This window comes from Nematolebias whitei, chromosome 16 (genome assembly GCF_014905685.2).
Source record: "Nematolebias whitei isolate Nwh7 chromosome 16, NemWhi1, whole genome shotgun sequence".
NCBI classification, from domain to species: Eukaryota; Metazoa; Chordata; class Actinopteri; order Cyprinodontiformes; family Rivulidae; genus Nematolebias; species Nematolebias whitei.
In genome coordinates, this window is record NC_056513.1 from 19,673,062 (window position 1) to 19,695,690 (window position 22,629).

The 22,629-nt window shown below is 41.4% G+C and overlaps 1 protein-coding gene across 1 annotated transcript in view; it reads right to left on the reverse strand.

The window, feature by feature from the left end:
• Window positions 1–2,389: 2,389 nt before the first annotated feature.
• Window positions 2,390–22,629, reverse strand: part of LOC119423141 (asialoglycoprotein receptor 2-like) — a 35,286-nt gene continuing 15,046 nt past the window's right edge. The window contains 4 exon segments of the mRNA XM_037690552.1: window positions 2,390–2,546; window positions 7,352–7,452; window positions 7,542–7,690; window positions 13,268–13,393. Of these exon segments, the coding sequence (XP_037546480.1) occupies window positions 2,390–2,546; window positions 7,352–7,452; window positions 7,542–7,690; window positions 13,268–13,393 (533 nt within the window).

A 22,629-nucleotide genomic window follows, 5' to 3' on the forward strand; every position in this document is an offset into this window, starting at 1 on the left:
TGTATGTGTATATATATATATATACATACATATTTCACATATCTCACGAGGGCGCAATCTCCCATACTACTGTTTTGTACCGAGTGTACTGACTGAAAGGGAACTGAAAAACTCACAGAGAGAAAACATTTATAGAAATTTTGTTAGAGAACATTTACATTTGGTGAATATTAAATAATAACTAAAGAATCCTAGCATAAACAGTGTTTGAACATATCATGTTAATTTATTAATAAGATAACCTGATATTTGAAATTAACACAAATCTAAATGTTGGATTATTAGCTCTACAGCTGAAGAAAGAATTGCTGTTTCACCTGCAACATGATGCACCTCGGCTTGAGAACAAAATGTGCAGAATAATTAATAATAATAAAAAAAAGAAAGAAAGTCCTTTAAAATCCTGAATCAAAATGCTGGTCCAAAAAGTTTGTTTCAGTTTTGTTGTGGTTTTTCGGAGAAGAAAACACCAGTTCACACTTAAAAGAGGTCCTGTTTGATTGGATGGTGGCTCGTTGTTTATTTGCGGAAGTGGATAAGGATTGGTTGCCTCCCCCTGATGGTCACTTGAAGTATTACATGGACTTCCAGTGGCGACTCCTGCTATGTTACTGCTCTCAGTGGTGACAATGAGTATGACACGAGTTTTAAATTTTATGAAACAAAAAATACTTTTCAAAATTAATGATTTATGCTGTTGTAAATTCACTGAACTGTGCAAAAAAGTAAAAAAAAAAAAGTTCATAAGCACATTTAGCAGAAAATGAAAAAACAAAATACACAAAAAAAACGTCTTAAACTGTGTTTTCCGGAAACACAACATGCCCTTCCACTTCTACACCGATGACTGTCAAATTTACTTCTCCCATAAGACACAATGGTACATGCTCTATTCAACCTCTGTTCGACTGCCTGGCTGACATCAGGGACTGGATGGCTTTAAATTTCTTAAATTTCAATGAAAAGAAGTCTGAAGTCATGTTGTTCCCTCCTAACGACACGATCACAAACCACTGTATCGACCTCTCCGTTCTATCCCTGTCAGAAAAACAAAGAGTCACTAATCTGGGAGTGATAATGGACCCTTCCCTGAAACTTAACAGTCACGTAAACATGATTGTTAAATCATGTTTCTTCCAACTGAGGCGGCTGTCTAAACTGAAGTCCATATTGTCCAAAAATAATCTGGAGACAGTAATACATGCATTCATTACATCTAGGCTTGATTACTGCAATTCGCTCCTGTTTGGTATCAGTCAGACCTCCATTGCTCGACTACAATTTATCCAGAATGCAGCAGCCCGATTTTTAACCTGTACAGGCAAAAGAGAGTACATTACACCAGTTTTGGCCTCACTGCACTGGTTACCGGTTCACTTTCAAATTCAGTTCAAAATACTCCCGTATGTCTACAAATCACTGAACAGTTTTGCGCCCCCCCATCTCTCTGATCTGCTACAACCATATGTCCCACCACGTTCCCTGAGGTCAGCGGACCAGTTGCTCCTCACAGTTCCAGGAACTCGTCTTAAGCGCAGAGGTGACAGGGCCTTCTCTGTAGCAGGACCAAGACTTTGGAACGAGTTACCTCTGCTTGTCAGACAGGCCCCCTCCCTTTCGATTTTCAAGTCCCGTTTAAAAACACACTACTATTCGGTAGCTTTCAACACCAGAGGATCTGTATTTTGAACCTGTATGCTCCACACTGGTTAGTCGTCATTATCTGCATCGTTTTTAGGTCTATATTTCTGTTTTACTTCATTTTGTATTTTGCTTTGTATGTTACCTGTTGTTCTGTCTGTACAGCACTTTGGTTGGCCTTGTCGCTGTTTTAAGTGCTCTATAAATAAAATGGTATGGTAAACTTGTTTATTTGCAGAATATTTAATACACACCAGCAAAGTGTTTCAAAGAAACAACAAAATAAGATGATTAGAACATTTCTGCCATGTCTTTATTAATGGCATGTAAAAATTCTTAAGTACAAGATTAAATCTTTCAAATGCTGTGCAAGAAGGACGAGGTGTTTTCCTTTCTTTTTACTATGATTCACAAAGTCCATAAGTATAATTTTAAGTCAAATGAAGAAAAAGGCCATTAATCTGGCCTTTTTTGAGGCCTAGACATTTACAGAGTACATGCATGTATAGGAACTTTATTTTCTGGCACATCTTGTTTTTTTGTGTAAGCTTATGGGGAATACATATTTTTACTTCTAACATTGGAGTATTTTTTCTCTCAATTTTGTAATTTTTTTGTCATGAGAAATGTGATTAGAAATTGAATAATGGAAAAACAGAACAATTTATATTACCTTCATAATCCCACATTTATCTGATGTCTGACAAAATCCAATGTTTCACAGACATAAAGTAACGTTTCTGGAGTTTCATTTGATGAAGAGAGGGAGCTTTTTTTCACAGATCCAAAAGTTATTATCATAGCATGGTATGTCATTCCAATTGTTTTCTCTGTCATGAAACCTTATCTCCACACAGTCTTCTTTTTTGCCTTGATAATTATTGGGTTCTCCATGGTTCCAGTAGCTGGAACAAAAAAAACACACACACAATAAAAAGTAGACTGCATCAATTACAAAAATAACAACAATAATTTTTTAAAGAATGCATTATCTTGACACACATTTATGCACAACGAAACACCACCTTATCTTGGTGGAGGAGTTTGTGCGCCTGATAGGGATGCACCGATCCACATTTTGTTACTTCCCGATACCTAAATCTGGATATCGGCCAATATCGATACCATCCCGATATCATCATCATTATTGATTTTATATGAGGCTGTAATAATCTCCTCTCTATAGGTAAGTACAATTTGTACAAATATATGCATGTCCAAAAAGGCAACATGAGGTAAGTTTTATTAATGTTGGATAAGTTTCAAAGTTAGAATTAAATCCTGATAACACAAAACATGTTTTTTTTATTCTTGAATTTAAAGTGGATATTAAAGTGATTAAACAGCTTTAAACATCTGCTAAGTTCATGGCATAAACCAACACAGACATGTTCCTGTTTTAATTATTTTACATCACTTTATGATGTAGCTCTTTTTATTTCATTTTTATATATATATAATTTTCTTGTATTTTTCAACTCATATGCTTTTTATGATTGTCTACTGTTGTACTGATAAATATATCCTGGAGGGTAAACTAGATCTTGGCTGCAAGTATTAAGCTGCATAATCCTTCGTTTTCTACAGCTGATAGCGGTTGGTCATTAATTACAATGAAATTCAGCAACTTCTCTGTAAACAATCAAGCTGCTTCAGCGGTGTGTTATTCTCGTTCAGTCCGAAGAAGGCAGTCTGATTTTGGTTGGCCGCGCTCAGTCTGCCCCTCCTCTGAGATGGGCATACTGAGCAGAGCAGACTGAGCGGGGCAGACTGAAATCAGACTGCCTTCTTCGGTCTGAATGAGAATAACACACCGCTGAAGCCATGGAGCTCCAATGTAAAACTAACTTTACCGCAGTTTAATGTGGTGCTATGTTTGATTAATTTTGTTGTATTGTAGGTCGTGACTGAGCTGCCTCCTCTCGGTACAGCGGTTCTGCAGATATTGCTCATTGCTGTCTTGTTTTGTGGTGTTTCTAGTATACTTCCACTCAGCGGACATGTTAAGATGAAAAGTTGGTTAGCCGTTAGCCGCAGTGCTGCTCTGCTCACGTTTTAGCTGGCTGCAAACTATGAAATGGATTTCCTGAATGTGAAGCGGGTCTTATTACTCTGGGCCATGAGACACGGCTTTGTTCAGGAAATCCATTCCGTAGTTTGAAGCCAACTAGCAGAGCAGCTGGCAGGGAATCACATGTGGAGACGTTTCAGCAGACACAGACATGCATCATGGATCGGAAATCCCTGCAGTTTAGATCGGAAAAATCCGATACGTAAATTATGCTGGTATTGGAGCCCGATACCGATACTGGATCGGATCGGCCCCCTCCCTAGCGCTTGAATGATCCTAGGAGCTATGCTGTTCGGGGCTATTGTAATTGCCTCTAGTAGGATCTCCCAAGACAGACTGGATCTAGGTGACAGGCTAGACAAAGAGCAATTCAGAAGACTTATATGGACAAAAGAAAACAAGGAGCTCAGCGTACCTTGCCCAAACGTGGGTTACCTGGGCCCCACCCTGGAGCCAGGCCTGGGGGAGGGGCTCGTTAGCAAGCACCTGGTGACTGGGTCTCTACCCATTGGGCCCAGTTGGGCTCAGCCCGAATGAGTAATATGGGTTTGTCTTCCTGTGGGCCCACCACCTGTAGGAGGGGCCATATGAGCCAGGTGCATGATGCCATGGGGGCCTTGATGCTCTGACCCTGGCTTACCAAAACTGGCTCTTGGGACATGGAATATGACCTGTCTGGCGGTGAAGGAGCCTGAGCTTGTGCGTGAGGTTAAGAGGCACCAACTAGATATACAATAGTTGGGCTCAGCTCGATGCACATTATGGGCTCTGGAACCAATCTCCTTGAGAGGGGCTGGACCTCATTCCACTCTGGAGTTGCCCATGGTGAGAGGCGCCGAGCTGGTGTGGGTCTACTCTTAGCCCCCCAACTTGGTGCCTGTGTGTTGAAGTTTTTCCTGGTAGATGGGAGGGTAGCTTCCCTGTGCCTTTGGGTGGGGGGTGGGGGGGGGGGGGGGGGGGGGATGGAATCTGACGGTTGTATGTCCCTATGTACCAAACGGCAATTCAGGTATTTGGTCTTCTTCGAGTCTTTGGCGGGGGTGCTGGAAGGTGCACCAGCTGGGGACTCCTTTATTCTGGCGGGGGATTTCAATGCCCACATGGGTAATGCAAGTGTGATCTGGATGGGTTTGACTGGAAGGAATGGCCTCTCTGATCTGAACCCGAGTGGTGTTCTGTTGTTAGACTTCTGTGCTAGTCATAGTTTGTCAATTACAAACACCATGTTTGAACATAAGAGTGCCCATAGGTGCACTTGGTACTAGGACGCCCTACGTCATACATCTATGATTGACTTTGTAGTTGTGTCATTTAATTTGCGGCCATTTGTTTTGAACACTCGGGTGAAAAGAGGAGCTGAGCTGTCGACTGATCACCACCACCAGTGAGTTGGATCAGATGGTGGGGGAAGATGTCAGACAGACCTGGTAGACCCAAACATGTAGTGAGGGTTTGCTGGGACCACCTGGTAGAAGAACCCCTCAGAAAGATCTTCAGCTCACATCTCTGGGAGAGTTTTAACTGCATCCCAGCTGAGGTGGGGGACTTTGAGTTAGAGTGGGCCATGTTCCACACCTCAATTGTTAAAGTGGCTGCCTTGAGCTGTGGCTGCATGATTGTCAGTGCTTCTTGCTGCAGCCATCCTCAAACTCGGTGGTGGACACCCTGGGTTAGGGAGGTTGTCAAGCTGAAGAAGGAGTCTTATTAATCCTTGTTGGCAGGTGGGACTCCAGAGGCAGCTGAGGGGTACCTGAAGGCCAAGCAGTCCACAGCCTTGGCTGTTGCTGAGGCAAAAGCTTGGATGTGGGAGGAGTTCGGTGAGATCTTGGATAAACACTTAGGTCAGCTTTGAGGAGATCCTGGCAAATCATCAGGCGGTTGAGGAAAGGAAAGCAGCTCTTTATTAAGACTGTGTTCAATGACGGTGGGGTGCTGTTGACCTCAACCAGTGATGTTGTCGGGAGGTGGAAGGAATATTTCTCAGACTTTCTCAATCTCACTAGCACATCTTCCATGGAGGAAGCGGAGTCAGGGGACGTCAGGGTTGGTCTCTCCATAACCATGGCTGAGGTTGCCCAGATAGTTAAAAAAGCTCTGCTGCGGCAGGGCTCCAATGGTAGTGGAGATTTGACATGATTTCCTTAAGGCTCTGGATGTTGTGGGGCTTTCTTTGTTGACACGCCTTTGCAACATCGCATGGACATCTGGGTCAGTGCCACTTGGTAGACTGGGATAATGGTTCCACTCTTCAAAAAGGGGGACCAGAGGGTGTGCTTCAATTACAGGGGAATCACTCCTCTTAGCCTCCCTGTTAAAGTCTATTCAGGGGCACTGGAGAAATGAGTCCGATGGTTGGTCGAACCTCAGATCCAGGAAGAACAATGTATGTTTTGTTCTGGCTGTGGAACACTGAATCAGCTCATTAATCTAACTGGGGTCCTCAAGGGGTCATGAAAGCTTTCCCGTCCAGTCTATGTGTTTTGTGGACTTAGAGAAGGCATGCAACCATGTTCCTCGGGGTACACTGTTGGGGGTGCTCTGTATGGGATTGGGGGTTTGTTGTTACGGTCTGTTCAGTCCCTATACAAGCAGTGTGAGAGTTTGGTTTGCATTGCTGGTAAAAAGTCAGACCCCTTCAGGGTGGGAGTTGGACTCTGCCAGGGCTGCCTGTTGTCACCAATTCTGTTTATAACTTTCTTGGTGCAGCCAGGGGGTGGAGTGATTCTGTTTCGGTGGCCTCAGGATTCCATCTCTGCTCTTTGTAGATGATGTGGTCCTGTTGGCATTATCGTGTTGTGATCGTCAGCTTTCACTGGAGCGGTTCACAGCCGAGTGTGAAGCGGCTGGGATGAGAATCAGCACCTCCAAATCTGAGGCCATGGTCCCCAATAAGAAAAGGGAGGATTGCTCACTTCAGGTCGAGGGTGAGGTTTTGCTTCAAGTGGAGGAGTTCAAGTATCTTGGGGTTTTCTTCACGAGTGATGGAAGAATGGAGCCTGTGATTGACAGACAGATTGGTGCAGCACCTCTAGTATTGCAGACTCTATACCCATCAATTGTAGTAAAAAGAGAGCTGAGCTGTAAGGCAAGGCTCTCTGTTTACTGGTAAGTCTATGTTCCTACCCTCACCTATGGTCACGAGCTCTGGGTAGTGATCGAAAAAATGAGATTGCAGATACAGGTCATTGAAATGCATTTCCACCGCAGGGTGAATGGACTCTCCCTTAGAAAGAGGGTGAGAAGTTCAGTTATCTGGGAAAGACTCAGAATAGAACTGCTGTTCCTCCACATTGAGAGGAGACTTTTGAGGTGCTTCAGGCATGTCTGACTGTGAGGAAACACTGGGGAAGACCCAGAACAAGCTGTAGAGACTACATCTCTCAGTTGGCCTTGGAATGCTTTGGAACCCTCCCAGAAGAGCTGGAAGAGGTGGCTGTGGAAATAAATTGTCCTCCCTGCTCAAGCTACTGCCCCCGTGACCTGACTTCGGAACAAGCAGAATATAATGGATGGAAGAATGGATGGATAAACACAGAACAAATTACATGAAGAAAAATATTAATTGTAACATTTCTTATAGTATGAAATGATTCACAAGACAAAAAGTTTAGCTTTTGTGTGCCAAAAAAGGTAAAACACCTTTTGTTCATTGGAGTCCCATCTACCCATTTCCACTGACGTGTCGTTACTGAGTTCTTTAGCCCAATCCACGTGAGCCTGTGAAACAGTCTCATAAAGTCCTTACAAAAAATGGGAGACAAAATTGCATTCATTATATTTTTTACACCTTTATGCACAATAATACACTTTCACACAGTTGCATAAGCACTTTTACCTGTTCTTCTTTGGTGTTTATGATCACTAGATCTGCGCCTTGTTGCCGACAGTACTTTTGACTCTCGTGCCAGGATTGTTTGGTGGATGAAATGTAATAGAAACTTGAATGGAAATACACCCACCCTTGTTGAAAATACTGATCTGTTACAAAGAAGAAGAAGAAGAAAAAAACCCCAAACATTAATATTTCTGGAGTTTAAAATTAAACTTACCCCATATACCTAAAGGTCCCAACTTTTATTCTCTCTCTCACAAGATTCTCAGTAGCTTTTAAAGAAAAGTGGTAAAAGCAAAATAGATTAAAGTAATAAAATAATACTTTGCTTAGAGGGTCAATACTTGAGGTTGTAGATGATATTATCAAAATTTATCTGACATACATTGTATGTTACCAGATCAGAACCTAAATATTTAGATAATAGGTGTCATGTAAAGCATTTTTCTTCCTATCACTTACCAATTATCACATTTTTGCCAACAGTCTGAAGACCTGATGTCTGAGTGTCTGAAAAAGTAGAAACACTTGTCAGCCATCTGTTCAAAAGCAAATACCTGTGGCTACATTATTATACAAACTGAAGTTTGAGTAGGTTTATATGCAGGTGGTTAAATATGATGCATGGGTAAACAAGACAATTCCCTTTTTGTTTTCTCCTGTGATTTCTCTCTCTTTTCTTAAAGTTCCTCTTCGGTTCAGAGGTTTCACAACAAGCTGTGTTTTCCCTTTGAAATTGTCCATTTGTGTCATTCTTGCTGCCTATGTGCTGGGAAATCCCTTAATAATATGTTGTCATCGTGAAGCATAGACATTCCCAATTTTAAATGAAGAGTTTTAATTATCCTACATCATTATAGACCAGTAAAATATGACAATTATGCCCTAATTATATAGCATAAATAAATAAATAAATAAATAAATAAATAAATTGCACCAAATGGAAAAAGTAAGCAAATCAGCAGTGCTTGGTGGTTAAACAGCTTATTGGAACTCCTCAGACTGATGAAGCCCTTCGGATAGAGGGTGAAACGTCTCTATAAAAAAAAGAAACTGTCCAGATGACCTGACAGAGTTATTGGATTTGATACCTGGATGATTGAGCATAAACTTTGTTTCCTAATCAGCAGAGGCCATTTTCCACACTATCATGTCTCAGTAAATATGACACCCAGGAACCCACAATTACTGACATTAAAAATTATAAGGTGCCCAACTTTCTCTTATAGTTCAGTTCCTTACATTCTGAGAAACTGGCCCTCAAAAAAGCAAAATTGGTTAAAAATGACTACAACCAAAAAAGTGCAAATAAATAAATAAAAGGCAAATACTGTATTTACACTAGTGCTGTCAATCGATTACACATTTTAAATCAGATTAATCACACTCTGGGGCTGTGATTAATCACGATTAAGCACTATGCTTAACTTTGTAAGCTTGAAATGTAAATATACAGGTTTTCATAAAATGATGAAGAAAATGTTTAATTGTCTCAAACCAAACAGTTTTTCAGGTTTTCATACTCAGCAAGGTTTACAGAAGTAATTTAGTTTCAAGTATTAAATTTATAAATATGTTACATCAAATGTTTCATTAAGTGTCATTTATGTGATCAAAACATGTAACCCTTCTTCTTCTTTTAATATGAAGGACCCCACACACCCAGCACACACAGTTTTTGCCCCGCTCCCATCAGGTAGGAGGTTGAGGAGCATTAAGTGTAGAACCTCTAGACTGAAGAACAGCTTCTACCCTAAAGCTGTTAGACTCATGAATCCCTACTCAGGATTATCATTGTGAAAAAAAAAATCACTCTAATGCCACTTGATTGCTGATATGCGCTGCTGACTATCCACGTTGCTGATCTTATGCTGCCGATTTATTTCAAGCTGCTGTGTTCATTTGTACTCATCTACTCACACAGACTCATGTTCGTGCTGCTGTTGTTCAGCATATTGTTTTCGTACTACTAGTGCTTAGAGTATTTTTAGTTTAGCGTATTTTTTAGTTCATATCTTAGATTTTATTACTGTTTTTCTGTCATGTGCGGCCGTCAGGAGTGTTTGAACCCACGTGCAGGAGGATGACGAGGACGCTCGAGGGATAATAAAAATATATTTATTAAGCAAAACAAAATCAAAATGCTGACAGGGCAGCTACTCACAAAACTGGAAACAGGCAGATCAGGACTGACAGGACAAAAGGCTGAACACGACACCATGGAAGGATAATCCCGAGACAAAGCAAAGACACCAGTGAACTGAATATATACACACACACTGATTAGGACAATGACAGACACCTGCAGTGATTAACATTAGGAAACATGAGGAAACAGACCAAACCAAAACCCCACATTTTCTTTACAATTTATACTTTTGTTGGATGTAACTGGGACCCTGTGTACACAATTTCATTCCACTACATGTGGTACATGCGCACAAAAAAAAGAAACTGTCCAGATGACCAGACTGAAAAATGTTGGATTGTATACCTGGATGATTGAGCATGGACTTTGTTGTTTTCAACCAGTTTGACAAGACTGTCAACAAGGAAGAGGGTCAGCAATGGAGGAGGGTGCGTACCAAAGAGACCATATTATCACAAGCAGAACTGGTTTGTTCCACTTTGGAGTAAGCTGTTGGGGGAAGAATCAGTTTTGTTGTGTGTTTCCTTGCCTGATGAAGCCTTCCGGATCAAAGGCGAAACGTTTCAGCACTAAAAAAAGAAACTGTCCAGATGACCTGACTGAAAAATGTTGGACAATTTTATATTGTGCATTCTTATTTAGTTTTCTTTTTGCTATGATTGGTAAAACCGCATCATAGAAGTCTGAGCCCACGTGCGCAATTATTGCACAATGCACCAGTGATCTCTTCACAGTCTGATTAACTGCTGCACTCTTCTTTCTTTCTTCATCTTCTCAACATATAAACTTACTGCCTCCTCCTCAACAAGATTAACACAATTTTGTATTGTGCATTCTTATTTAGTTTTATTTGTGCTGTATGATACATAAAACTGCATCAAAACAAGAGACTGACCCGGCCCGCACATTAGGCACATTATTATGGCCCGGCCAAATCCAGGTCGGGCGGGCCAGGCTCTGGGCCCGGGTTAGAAATGATAACTCTACCTCCGCAGGATAGAGGCCTTTATAGGTCAAAATAGGTAATGCAATTAATCTGTATTATGCAATAGTAACACGTACATTTTTTTTTAGATTAATCACATGCATTAATGCGTTAACATTGAGAGCCCTAATTTACACATCCACAAAAACTAAAGTTTTTGATGCAGCACATTGAAACTTTGCAGTTGGTAATGAGTTGACCCACAACTTGAAATTTAATGAGCAAAAAATAATTCCTGTCATAGAGAAAAAAATGACGAGCAAATATTTGTTGAGCATTTAGCCCCCAAAAAACTATGCAAATGTCTTTATCTTTAAGAGTACTTGTACAGGGTATCAATGCCCCTGTATAACCCCTCAGATAAAACTCGGGGTGGATGCAAAAGAAACCCAAAAACAACATACGTAAGACCTTTACAGCTTTTGCAGAACTATTTTTTGACACCATTCTTGTGAGCATTAGAGAAGTGAAAAATGGGCGTGGGATGCTTAGCATAGGGCAGCCCGAATACTTAAAATTAAGAACACTGTTATTTTAGAAGTGATGATGAACTGAGATAGTTCTGTGACACACTGATACATTAACTCAGTGCTTCTCAATTATTTTTTCTTACGCCCCCCCCCCCCCCGGGCAAAGGGAAAATTTCCCCCCCCCCCCCCCCCCAACTCTCCACCGCGACTGTAAATAGTATAATTTGTCTATAAAATTGTTATAAGTACACCTCTACATAACATTGTATCTTTATTAACATTAAATTTAAAAAAGATAGAAATATAGATCACTGATGACTCCCCCATCATCTGATGGGGGGGGGGGGGGGGGGGGGGTCGTGCCCCAAGAAAATTTTGAATAAAGTAGATGCCATTTCCTGCATTCTGGTGTATTTTAAAGGTTGTTTAACATCTAGTTTTACCTACACAAGTACACACTTGGAACATCTTGGGATTCTCCTGGAGGAGCTGGTCCAAGTGTCTGGGGAGAGGGAAGTTTGGGCCTCCCTAATTAGGCTGCTACCCCCGCGGATGGATGGAAGTAAACACTTGATTCAGTAACTATTTTAGAGTTAATGGCACAACAAGAAGTAGCCTGACCAACAGCTGATTCAATTAAATAAAAATATTATATATTCAAAGGTGACGATTTGATGCCCAAATTAAAATTAAATGCCTGTAACTTAGTTGACTTCAAATGTAACAAGATTATCAATGAATGTTTACAACAAAGGATTTACTGAGTATAACAAAGATTCCTTCAAGAAACCTCCTAATATAAATCATAAAACCATAATGACTTCTGCTCCTTCTAAATTTGTCAAATGGTCTAATAAGATATATCCTGTAGCCATGTTTCTGCAAAGAATATTTAAATTTGATGTTGGGGGGGGGGGGGGGGGGGTGTCCAGTGGAATGCGCTCACAAGAGAAGAACCTGACAAGTTGTTTAATGACATAAATATATATTTTGTTAGCAAAGAATAGAGTCCTAACATTTGTTAAACATACGTTTTTCAAACAAATAAAAAAACATGAAAACTGTATTTTGACAGTGGATAAAAATATGTATATAATATATGTTGTCAATGTGAAAGAGGAAAGAGGGGGCAGGTGTTGCTCTCGCTTTGAGTTTATCTTTGTTGCTGCGTGCTTTGGGTGAAATGCGTCCAGAGCGGAGGATTTGTTAGCAAAGAATAGAGTCCTAACATTTATTAAACATTACTTCTGTATTAAGAAAAACATCAAAATAGTGCTTTGACAAACCAAAAAACAAACAAACAAACAAACAAAAAAAAAACGTTAAAGTGATAGTGGGGTATATTAACGCGTGCTGTAGGTGACGAGCGTCACCAGCTGCTCAGCAGCAGAGGGAAGCGACACGGTTCAAGCATGGCTCCTCAACCAACAAGACAGACATATATTTGTTCATAACTTTATTATTAGTAAGACTGACAGTTGCCGGATTTTAGCAAACAGTTGCCGAACGCACCCTGACAAAATGAGAATGGTGCAAAAAAAAAAAAGAGAAAAAAAAAACTACTCCCTGCTGCAAAATGTTCCTGGGGTCACATGCGCCCCCCCAGCATTGCTCCGGCCCCACCCCAGGGGGGCGCGCCCCACTATTTGAGAAGGACTGCATTAACTCCTTGTGAACACAATTTTTGTTTGGTACATTTGTTTGATTATCTGACACCTGACAAAAACATGGGCAACCGTCAAAACAGAGGAATTATCGAAAAATCAGTCACATCTGAGGGTAAACAAAAATGAAAATTGTGTAAATAGAAGTATTTGATTTAGTTTATAACTGTTTTACTGAGAAGAATATGACTGAAAAGAGAGCTGTGCAGCACCACAGAGTGAATTAAGGTTTTTGTTTGTTCTTACTCAAAATCTTCCAAACTGGAAGCAACTTTCCATAGTTGTTATTTTTATCGTTGAAGTGTGAACTGAAATTGATCATATTGCTACTAAATTTGACAACAGCTTTGATAAGTAAGTCCGATCAAATCGAAAAGCTGTTCATACTTTTCAATAAATGCTTCCAGAAGCAAAGTTGCTGTTGTAGCTGCAACTCTGGAGGAGACCTGAAACACATCCTGGTTTAACAGCAGTGAAAAACATCTACTCACACAGAACGAGGCGCAAAGAAACGTTGACAAGAACTTGCAGGACACACAGGAGTCCAAACCCAACAGCAACCCCTCGGATCAGTTTTTCACCTGCATGAATGAAACAAACAGAAAAACCAAAGAACTGTTCACTTTTCTCTTCACATGGACTTTTATTCATTTCTGGGTGTGGCTGTTCAAACTAAAACCTGAGAAACTCACCGAGCTAAAAAATGTATATAAAGTTTGAACATTTGATGAATATTAAATAATAAATAAATAATCCTAGCATGAACAGTATTAATTATCATGTTACTTTATTAATAATGTAACCAGATATTTGAAACAGAAATCTAACTCACAGAGAGAATTTACCTGCAACAGGATGCACCTCTTGTTTGTCAGATCCATTTCTTGTCGATGCCTCATTAACATAATGCATTTTAATCTCAGCTCGCTGTCTGTGAACAGCTCTTTCAATTTTATCCTCAGAAGACACTGAAAAAGACAGGATGTTTGTGTTCTGATCTAACAAGGGGGAGTCAGGTCCTCTCAGCCGTTGCTTCTTATCTTTACAGCTGCTGCAAGCCCACCTCCACTTGAAAAAAGTCAGTCCTCACGCTTTTGGTTGTGCACGCAAACACCATGTATTACTCATGCTGACGAGGTACTTTCAAAATTAAAGCTGATATGTGACTCCTGTTGGGTACAACCACTGTACAGTACATAAAACATATAGTGGCATTCGAAGCTGTAACGGACCAACGTTCCTGCTCAACTGTTTCCACAAAAAGTTTTAATTCAGCCCCATATCCAAAGATAATTTTATGTTTGTAACTTAAATAACAAATATATATCTATATATATTTTTTTATTATCCTATCTATTAAATGTTTTAAGCTAAATTAAGCAAATTAGTGACAGCCTGAAGTCAGATAAACCACATGGTGTCCGTATTAGGGCTTTAACAGACTACTCGAGTAATCGACACATGGATTCATAGGACATCAATCGAGTTTTTAAATTTCATGTTGAGTATTCGTAGTGACGTCATTAGGTCGCCGTTGCGTCATTGCGTCATGTGTCACATGATCCGCACTGGGTGCGGGTTACAAAATGGATTCCTCCAAGCAGATGGACTTAGCGGAGCAGGCCCAGTCTTGGCAAACAGGTAGAAATACATCAATAGTATGGAAATATTTCACTAAAGAGGAATCTTCTGGTTCAACTACCATAAGGAAACAGAAAATGAATCAACTTCCTGACTGTTTGGTGCTCCTTGCGAACCGGTGTTACACCATATTCTGTGACCACCGTATATTGTGACCCTAGGGGGCGGTGTTGCATGCATTGTTGCAGGTCGCAGAATATGGTGCAACACCGGGTCCAATGACCGAACCAGAATCAGCTTCCTCTGACCTTGTTTCACAAACAAAAAGCAAAAAACATTAATCTCTAAACCTATAAAAAAACCTATAAACATATTAATCTCTAAAACTAAACCTAATGCGCACCACTGCAGGCGGTGGTGCGGGGTGGTCGTCTGCCCCACTGTTTTTAGTTTTTGACGTGCTGCACGTTATTTCTTTCACTTTTGCAGTTTAATGTTAATAACTAACAGTTTTGTTTTTCCTGTGACTTATTTGCAGTATGATAAATGGTAGAAGCATAATATATGCTCCCAATGTTTTGTTGGTCTTTTTTTTGTAAATAATAAATTACGTTTTTGCGGTTTTATTTATTTTATTTTTGCGTCATGAGATCCTATGACGTCATCAAGTACTTGAGTTCTACTTGAGTTTTATTATGTTAATGTTGAGTTTAAAAATTATGTAGTCGTTCAACCCCTAGTCCGTATCCATGATGACATCAGAAAGGAAGTCCATAGTTTACAGTTTGGTTAATGTGCTTTTAATAGTGTGTTCAGTTTTCTTATCAGTATTTATGTGACATGACAGTTTGTGGAAGGTGTTGAATAAATAAATAAAAACTAAGCCTGATACTGGTACTGTGAAAACGTGGTTTAAGGGGGACAAATCTGAGAGCGGGGTCCGAGAGACAAAGCAGGACCAAGTACAGGTGGTCCGATTTCCAATAAAGTCTGAGGGATAATCCGTGAGATCTAGTCGTTTGGTTGGAAGAGGAGTTCATTACCGTGATCAGAGAGGCAGAGCAGAACCAGATGAGGAGCAGGCAAAAATGGGAAATCCAGAAGGCAAGGCGTGAGGTAGAAAATACAATAGCAAGGCTTGAGGTTCAGGCATGAAACAAGAAAACTATGATGGCTGGAAAATCAGGGACCATGGGAGGTGTAATAATCTGGAAAAGGACAAGTGAAAGTGGAACTCTTAAATAAAATCAAGAACATGTGCAGTGAATCAGGGCTGAAAGTGCAGAGGGAGACATGGCTGAATGACAGAGCAGAAAACATGTCATGAAGGGCTGTGAGTGAGGCAGGGGACAGAGGAAGAGATAAGGACATAAAGGGGAAAAGACTTGAGCAGATGGGGGGCAAGCAGAGACCGCTGCTCATGACAACCGTAGATCATTCAATGTTTGCGGAAATGGACTAGGATTTGTGGCAGCATGGTGGCGCAACTGGTAGAGCTGCTGCCTCTCAGCGAGCAGGTCCTTGGTTCAAACCCCGGTCCAGGGGCCTTTCTGGGTGGAGTTTGCATGTTCTCTCCTTGCATGCATGGGTTTTCTCCGGGTACTCCGGTTTCCTCCCACAGACCAAAAACATGCATGTTAGGCTGATTGGTAATTCTAAATTGTCCCTAGGTGTGAGTGAGAAAGTGAATGGTTGTTTGTCTCGTTTGTCTCTGTGTGGCCCTGTGATGGACTTGCGACCCGTCCAGGGTGTACCCCGCCCCTCGCACAGTGATTGCTGGACATGGGCACCGGCGACCCCCGTGACCCAAAATGGAATAAGCGGGTAAAGATAATGGATGGATGGATGGATGGATGGACTAGGATTTGTTACCTCCCCCTGGTGGTGACTTGAAGCATTACACAGATTCCGGTGGTGACTCCTGACATATTACTCCTCCCTAGTGGTAATAACGAGTATCACATTGGAGTTTTCAGTTTTATGAAGTAAAAAATAGTTTTAAAAATTAACTTGTATGTTCACTCAACTGCGCAACAAAGTAAAAAAAAATTAAAAAAAAATAAAGTCATGAGCACATTTAGAACACAATGAAATAAAACCATAACAAGAAACCTCTTAAACTTGTTTATTTGCAGAATATTTAATACACTCCAGCAAAGTATAACACATAAATAACAAAATAAGAGGATTAGAACATTTCTGCCATGTCTTTAGTGAAGGTGTGTAAAAATTCTTAGGTACAAGATCAAATCTCCCAAATGCTGTGTAACAAGGTATTTTCTTTTTACTTTGACTCTCAAAATTCACAAGTATGATTTTAAGTCAAGTGAAGAAAAAGGCCATAATTCTTGTCATCTTTGAGGCCTAGAGTTCTATTTCGTATAGGCTTCGCCCTTTAAGGCTATCGCTGGTGGGTTTATCCGTCATGCAAAGCATCGCACTGAAAAAATTTAGTCCACGCCCACATGTTGTGTTGGCCCCACCTGCTCTGTATAAATTACGTTAAGAGCGGGTAATCGGCTCCCATTTTTCTTCAGCAAGCTAATAGCACTGTCAGAAGAACGAAGAAAGAAAGTTGTCTAGCTTGACCAGCACAACCTTTGCTAAGGCTGCCTGGGTCCCCGCCACGCCAATCTCCTGCCGTCCCTGTGAGTTCTCCTCCCCGAGGAGAAGCAGATGAGCAGCCTTGTTTCAAGGTAAGTGCCGAGGAATATTTTCCGTGGCGCGTCGCTACACGCTGGACAATGCCATCGACCCTTTTTTAACGCCGAATCTCGGAGTAAATTGGATGGTTCCTCCGGGACAGGCGACGTCAGCAGCAGCCCCCACTGCTTGCTCCCTCCTGGAGAACGTAGTGTCAGAACGAGGGGGGCTGAGCGGATGCTACCCCCCCCCCCCAGGCCTTTTCGCATCAGCGACCACACTGCTCCAAGCCGTTGGTGCCTTCCTCTCGGAGCTGCCCGGCATAATCCAGGAGGAGGCTGACACGAAGGGACTTTCCGTCCCTCTCCTCCCCCCGCCCAGATCTGATGATCTAGTGGGAAGGTTTGGCTCCACCCCGGCTTGCTGTCCTGATCCCATCTGGCCTCATTTCCCAGCAGTGACGTCCTACTGGAACGAGGCTGCAGCCGGACCTGATAGACTGAGAGTGCCGGTTTCCAGATTCACACCCATCACCAGAGTGGAGGGGTTTACTGAGCGGAATTTCCCTCGGTGCCCCCCTGGAGCCAAGCCTGGCAGAGTCTCTCGGAGCAAAGATGTCCAGGTTGGACCAGCGTCCTGCACCTCTGGGGAAGCATGTTCAGACGGTGATGTTGCTCTCAAACCGAGCTCACCAGTGTGCGTTCCAGGTGGCCACAGCAAACAATAATGTTGCATTGCTGGCGTACTGCATCTCAAAGAGGCTGGAGGGAACAGACCTGCCTGAGGAGACAAAAAGCTCTCTCTGCAAGGCGTCTGACGTCATCCTCAACCTGTGTGCCTCTTCTGCTGTCTGCCTGTCTCGCATCGCAGACTGGATGACGATGTTCCAGAAGTCCACGTGGCTTTGTCACTCCCCCTCCCTGCTGGAGAAGCTGCAGAAGGACCTGCTGGAGGGCCCCATCATGATGGACGCACTGTTCAGAGCCAATTTCAAGGCTATGCTCGAGAAATCGAAGAAGTCGGAGGAGGTGTCGGAGACTGTGCGCCATCTGATCAAGCCGCACCCCTCCTCTCGCTCCCCGCCCGCTGGAGAAAGCACCGAGGCCAGAGACAGCAGCAGCTCCCGAGCGCGTGAATACCCCGTGGTTCCCAATTCTATGACGCCTGTTATCGGGGCGCCCGTGGAAACTGCCTTGGAGGGAGGATGCTCTCCTCCAGGCGGGAGGAGCAATCAAGAGTTACCCAGAAATAGGCCAGCACCTTTGGGTCTGGCCGCTGAGTGGATCCATTTAGTGAGGATGGGTCTCTCTCAAGATGTAGTGCGCACGATCCAGGATTCACGTGCTGTCTCCACCACAGCGCTGTACGCATCAAAGTGGACAGCTTTGCAGCGCTGGTGTATGGAGAAAGGTGTAGAGGCCACCTCATGTACGCTAGGTGGCGTGCTGTCCTTTCTGCAGCAGCTGATGGACAGAAATATGGCATTCAGCACGATTAAAACGTATGCTGCAGCAATCTCTTCTTGTCACAAAGGTTTCGGGGACAGAACAGCTTTTAGTCATCTGCTGATGAAGCGTTTTTTTAAAAGGTGTACAGAGGCGCAGGCCTGTATCACGTGCACTTTCTCCACAGTGGGATTTAACGCTGGTTCTGCGAGCCCTGATCAAAGTTCCATTCGAGCCACTAGATCAGGTTCCGATTAAATTCCTGTCTCTTAAAATAGCCCTGCTGTTGGCTCTAACATCCGCTAAGAAGGTGAGTGATTTATCTGCCCTCTCTGTCACTCCATCATGTCTCAGAATTCAGGCTGATGGCAGCTCAACTGATCTGAGGCCTAACCCAGTGTTTATGCCTAAAACATCACAAGCTCATTTAAATCAAGAGCGATATCGTTGGAGGGATTATTTCCCTCCTCCCCAAAAATCAGAAGAAGAAGCATTTTTCCATCTTCTTTGCCTTGTACGTGCGTTGACGTGTTACGTAGCACGCACGGCGGCACTGTGTCAGACTCAACATTTGTTTGTGCACTATAGAGACGCATCTGCAGGTCGCCCGTTATCCATCCAGCGCCTGTCACACTGGCTGTGTGAGGCAATTTCTGAAGCCTACAGAGCATCAGATTTAGAGCCTCCTGACAACCTCAGGGCACATTCGACCAGAGGTATCGCAACTTCGACTGCTTAGCATAATGGTATGACAATGCAGGATATTTGCACTGCGGCCGCGTGGTCAACACCCTGTTCATTTATTCACTTCTATTTACGTGAAGTGTCGGCCTGTTCCATGACACATTCTGTCGTTAGTGCTTTAACAGAATGAATATTATTGTTTCATGGAATCTCGTTTAAACTCACATTTGACTGCATGCATTTGCAGTGTGAGATGTTATCAGTCACAGGTTATGACTGTTGTTCTTGTTTTATGGTCACTAATCAGTTCATGATTCTGTCATCAATCAGTTAATTTGATTAATAATCAGTTCACTTATTATTAATCTGTTCATGTTGAAGAGCCGTGGATCTGATCTGTTCACGGCCTTTTCAGCCTCTCCTCTTTCCCGTTGAAAACCTTTCCGGGGCGTTCATGCATTCAGAACGCGTAACTATGTAGCGTGTGTCTGTGCATGGTGCGTGTAATTACGCAACGTGTATTTACGCACATGGAGAGCTGAGTGACAAGTTTTTTTCTGGGCAAGCGGGCGCTTCATATGGTGTTCGAATGGACCCAGTGAGGCGGAGACTACATCTTGCTTCACCTTTAACCCACCAGCGACAGCCTTAAAGGGCGAAGCCTATACAAAATAGAACGTTGGTTACGTACTGTAACCCCAGATTATATGAGTATAGGCATAGCCCTTTAAGCATTGGGCCTCACTGGCTCCTAAATGGCTGAAGAAAAAAAACTTTTTGAGAGCCGATTACCCGCTCTTAACATAATTTATACGGACCAGGTGGGGCCCACACAACAGGTGGGCGTGGACTCAATTTTTTCAGTGTGATGCTTTGCATGATGGGATAAACCCACCAGTGACAGCTTTAAATGGCTACACCTATACTCATAGAATCTGGGGTTACCGTACGTAACCAACGATTTCTGAAATACATAGAGGAACTTTATTTTCTGGCATCTTTTGTTTTTTGTGTAAACTGATAGGTGTACAAAAAACCTCCATTGTTAGAATTATAAATATGTATTCCATATGTCTAAAAATTGAGTTTTTTTTTCTCCTGTCACATTTTAAAACACTTTTTATAACAAGAAATGTGATTAGAAATTGAATGATAGAAAAACAGAACAATTTACATCACCTTCATAATCTCACATTTATCTGATGTCTGACAAAATCCAACGTTTCACAGACATAAAGTAAAGTTTCTGGAGTTTCATTTGATGAAGAGAGAGACATTTTTCTCGCATATCCAAAAGTCGTGACGATGGCATGGTGTATCATTCCAGTTGTTTTCAATATCATGAAACCTTGTCTCCACACAGTCTTCTTTGTTGCCATCATGATCATTGGGTTCTTCAGGGCCCCAGTAGCTGAAAATAACCCCCACAGAATAAAAAAGGACAGCATTATTAGAAAATACAATATAACAACAAGAAATGTTTTAAAGAATGCATTCATATTGACATACTTTTATGCACAACTAAACACAGAACTATTTACACGAAGAAAATATTAATTGCAATATTTACTATTGTATGAAATGACAAAAGGTAAGACAAAAAGCTTAGCTTTCAGGTGCCCCCCCAAAAAAGAGTCAAACACCTTTTGGTCAAAGGAGTCCCATCTACCCATGTCCACTGATGTGTTGTTGATGCGTTACTTAGTCCAATCCATGTGAGCTTGTGAAACTGTCTTATAAATTCCTTACAAAATTATGGGAGACAAAATAGCATTTATTTTATATTTTTTACATCTTTTTGCATAAAAATACACTTTCACACAGTAACAAACTCTTGTACCTGTTCTTCTTTGGTGTTAATGATCACCAGATCTGCACCTCTTTGCTGACAGTCCTCTCGACTCTCATTCCAGGACTGTTTGGTGGATGAAATGTAATAGAAACTTGGATGTAAATACACCCATCCTCCTTGAAAATACTGTTCTGTTACAAAAGAAGAAGAAAAGAACGTTAATATTTCAGGACTTTTCATTTAAACTTACACTTAAATGTCCCTGCTAGTATTCTCCTTTTCTCTCACAAGATTCTCAGCAGCTTGTAAAGAAAAGTGGTAAAAGCAAAATAGATTAAAGTAATAAAATATTACTTTGCTTAGAGGGTCAGTACTTGAGGTTGTAGAATGATATCGAGTTTTATTTTTAATAATTATCTGACATGACTTGTATCAGATCAGAACTTAAATATTTAGATAATAGATGTCATGTAAAGCATTTTTTCCTTCCTCTCACTTACCGATTGTCACATTTTTGCAAACAGTCTGAAGACCTGACGTCTGAGTGTCTGAAAATGTAGAAACACTTGTCAACCATCCTTTAAAAACAAATAGCCTACCTGTGGCTGCAATATTACACAAACTGAAGTTTAAGTGGGTTTATGCAGGTGGTTAAATGTGATGCAAACAAGAAAACCCCCTTTTTGTTTTCTCCTGTAGTTTCTATCTCTATTTTTAAAGTTCCTCTTCGGCTCATAGGTTTCATATCAAGCTGTGTTTCCTACCATCCTGATCTTATCAACACTGAGTATTAAAAGCCATCATTACTAAGAAAAGCAGTAACTTGTTACTGTACCTATGTGAGAAAGATGAGTTGGAATAAGAACAGGCTGCAGTGCAAAATAAGTGAAAACATTAGCTTTTGTCTTTAAACTTTATTTTTATAAAGGGTGAGATGGGGTAGAGGTATGGCAGCTGACTTGGGACCAGAAAGTTTGACTCCCAGCCATTTCCATATGTCGTGGTGTCTCTGAGCATGATATCTAATTGCTTCCCAGACACTTACATAGCTGTTCACTGCTCCTGGGTGTATCTCACGTGTGATGGGTTAAATGCAGAGACCTAATTTCGCCATTGTATGGGAACATACAATGATGACAGTCTCATTTGAGATTGTCCATTTTTGACATTCTTACTGCCTAAGTGCTGCAAAATCCCTTAATAAAAGGGTGTCATTGTGAAGCTTAGACATTCCCCATTTTATATTAAGGGCTTTAATTATCCTTTAAATCATTCTAGACCATGGCAATTATGCCATGGCAAATTTTTTTTACTAAATTGCCCCAAGTGGAAAAAGTAAGCAAATCAGCAGAGGCCATTTTCTACACTACCATGTCTCTGTAAGTATGACATTATAAGGTGTCCAACTTTTTCTTATAGTTTAGTTTCTTACAATCTGAGAAACTGGCCCTCAAAAAAACTAAAATTTGCTGAAAACGGTTATGACTAAAAAATGTGCAAAACAAACAAACAAAAAAAAAACAGGCAATACTATAATTACACATATCCTGATACATGCTCAATAATCCAGGTAGAACAATCTAAAAAAGTTAAATCTGGTCCTCTGGACATTCAAAAAACAAAAACAAAACAAAAAATGTAGAAACGTTTCGTCTTCCATCCGAAAGACTTC